This window comes from Austrofundulus limnaeus, unplaced genomic scaffold (assembly GCF_001266775.1).
Source record: "Austrofundulus limnaeus strain Quisiro unplaced genomic scaffold, Austrofundulus_limnaeus-1.0 Scaffold171, whole genome shotgun sequence".
NCBI lineage: Eukaryota > Metazoa > Chordata > Actinopteri > Cyprinodontiformes > Rivulidae > Austrofundulus > Austrofundulus limnaeus.
This window is the reverse complement of record NW_013952573.1, coordinates 747,672-750,112: the sequence shown is the minus strand read 5'-3', so window position 1 is coordinate 750,112 and position 2,441 is coordinate 747,672. Positions and strand designations below refer to the sequence as shown.

The 2,441-nt window shown below is 44.5% G+C and overlaps 1 protein-coding gene across 2 annotated transcripts in view; it reads right to left on the bottom strand.

Moving 5' to 3' along the window:
- The window catches only part of col4a2 (collagen, type IV, alpha 2), a gene marked incomplete in the record, with an annotated part of 80,602 nt that overhangs the window by 9,164 nt on the left and 68,997 nt on the right, over nt 1-2,441 (bottom strand). For both annotated transcript variants that reach the window (XM_014017513.1, XM_014017514.1), the window contains 10 exon segments: nt 97-204; nt 285-392; nt 494-568; nt 669-732; nt 966-1,147; nt 1,237-1,353; nt 1,431-1,574; nt 1,681-1,851; nt 1,937-2,098; nt 2,188-2,409. In XM_014017513.1, coding sequence (XP_013872967.1) covers nt 97-204; nt 285-392; nt 494-568; nt 669-732; nt 966-1,147; nt 1,237-1,353; nt 1,431-1,574; nt 1,681-1,851; nt 1,937-2,098; nt 2,188-2,409 — 1,353 coding nt within the window.

Here is a 2,441-nt window from a genome sequence, read left to right as displayed (position 1 = left end):
TTTGTACGAACCCTTTATACGAACAAAAGTAAGAGAAATTTAGGATAAGAATACAAACATGTTCTTGCATGAGGCCCATTGATCTGTTCTTGTTACCTTTGACTCCAGTGAACCCAGGAAAGCCTGGTTGTCCGTCTTTCCCAGGAGATCCAGGAAAACCTTTTTGACCTTGGTTACCAGGAGTTCCTCTCTGCCCATCAGAGCCTGAAATTATAAACAAATTCATAAAAATGAAATCTAAATCTGCTATGTAAATAATACATAGATGTAGAATAGTATTTTACCTGGGCCTCCTGCTAGTCCTGGATCACCTTTCTTTCCCTTCATCCCTTCAATACCATCAAAACCAGTTATACCAATGTCGCCAGTTATTCCAAATAATCCTTTCGAACCTTAAAAAAAGGGAAATCAAACTTTTCAAACCAGCTAAAAACTGTTTGTTGATCAAATATAAAGCAGAAGAAACAACAGTTGTATGAGGTTCAGCTCATACCTGGTTCTCCAGGGAATCCATCCTCTCCTCTCAGTCCAGGAGTTCCTGGAAGGTCTATACGAAGGCCTTTGTCACCTGGAATATTTTTCTAAAATTACTAACACATTAAATAGCTCATTCACAGTTACTTCCTGTTTGATATCTAGATGTCTGAGGTTTMAATTTGAGCTTGTACCTTTGGCTCCCTTCCTTCCTTTTTCACCTGATGCACCATAAGCACCAGGGCTTCCTTTGCCTCCCTGAAAAATAAAGTATGCATAATGTTGAGAACTGATTTAACATGTTCATTTTGTGTTTTTTAAGGTCAATTATCTATTTTGACCATTACTATGAATTGGATGGACAATGAAAGTTATTCATAGATGTACAGCCAATAATTACTTTCCAAGAGTTTCATTAAAATCTGATCTTTTGGTTCATGCAACATTTTGAAATCCACTGAATCACATGATGTTTCAGGGGGTTTGCCCACCTTGTTTCCAGACATTCCATCAAAGCCCATAATGCCTCTGTCTCCTGTTGGTCCTGGCAATCCTTTGACGCCTGGCAGTCCCTGTGCTCCTGGATCTCCATGAAAACCTTTCTCGTTGCTGGGGTCTCCGGGAAAACCGTGAGATCCATCAAAACCGGGGTCACCAGGCAAACCTTTGGTACCTGAGGAAAACATAAAGATTCATTGTTTAATAAAGCTAAACATCAGGAGTGAGGTAGCAGAGAGGGTGAAAGGACTAATATCTACAGACCTCTTGGTCCTGTGAATCCTTGATTGCCTGGATCTCCATCTTCTCCTTTGGCTCCCTTTATGTCAAYGAGCATTTGCGGAGCCATCTTCCCAGGTGGCCCAGTCAGCCCACTCTCACCTGGCCACAGGGGTGATGGGAGGTTAGTTCTGTGTCTCAGTACAGCAGTGACATTAACTGCAGAGGTTGAGTCCTACCTTTCAATCCCTTCTGGCCTAGTAATCCTTTCAGCCCTGCTTGGCCAGGCATTCCAATCTCTCCTTTCAGCCCCTCTTGGCCCTTCTGCCCAAAACCACCCAGACGCCCATCAAAACCTGACATGCCAGAGGATCCTTTGCTTCCTGAAAAAGGGATAAGTCTCAGAAAATAACATTTTAGCTTTAAACATTTGTATAATATATTGTTTTTCTCAGGGTAAACTAGCAGTAGCAGTTTCAAAGAACCAACCCTTCGGTCCTGGAAGTCCTGGTCGTCCACTTGGTCCTGGTTGTCCTAGATCACCTGGTGTGCCAGGTTCTCCTATTGCACCACCATCACCATAAGCACCTGGTGTCCCTTTTAATCCCACTGGACCTGGAGGACCTGGATCTCCCTGTATCCCCCTCTCGCCGGTGATTCCTGATGATTTAGATGACAAATTACCAACAGGAACAAAGATAAAAAAGTTCTGACAGAGGTGTGTTTGTCTGTATTTTTCTCCAACCTGGTGGTCCAGTTTCACCATCAGGCCCCGGTGGACCTGATCTTCCAGGATCACCAGGGAACCCATATATGCCCGCTGGCCCAGGTCTCCCCTCTTCTCCTGCCAGACCTGGAGGACCTTTGCTCCCCTTCAAGCCTATCATACCAGGCATGCCGGCCATTCCTGATAAAATTGGTTGAATACAAATGAGACACCACAATGTTCAAACATTCCTTATGTACCAAAYTGAAAATGAAAGAAACGCAGCTGACCTGCATAGCCTGGCGACCCTTGGTCTCCAGTTTCGCCTTTTACTCCTTGAGGACCCGGTTGTCCTGGGTCACCTGGTGGTCCGGGTGCTGCTCCTAATACTTCACCATGAGCACCTTTTTCACCATCAGCCCCGTATCGACCGGAAGCACCAGGCACACCTGGGTTTCCTACTGAACCTTTTCTGCCAGGAATTCCAAGGTCTCCACGAGGTCCAGAGAAACCTGGGTTTGTAAATTGTAAAATTATATTATAT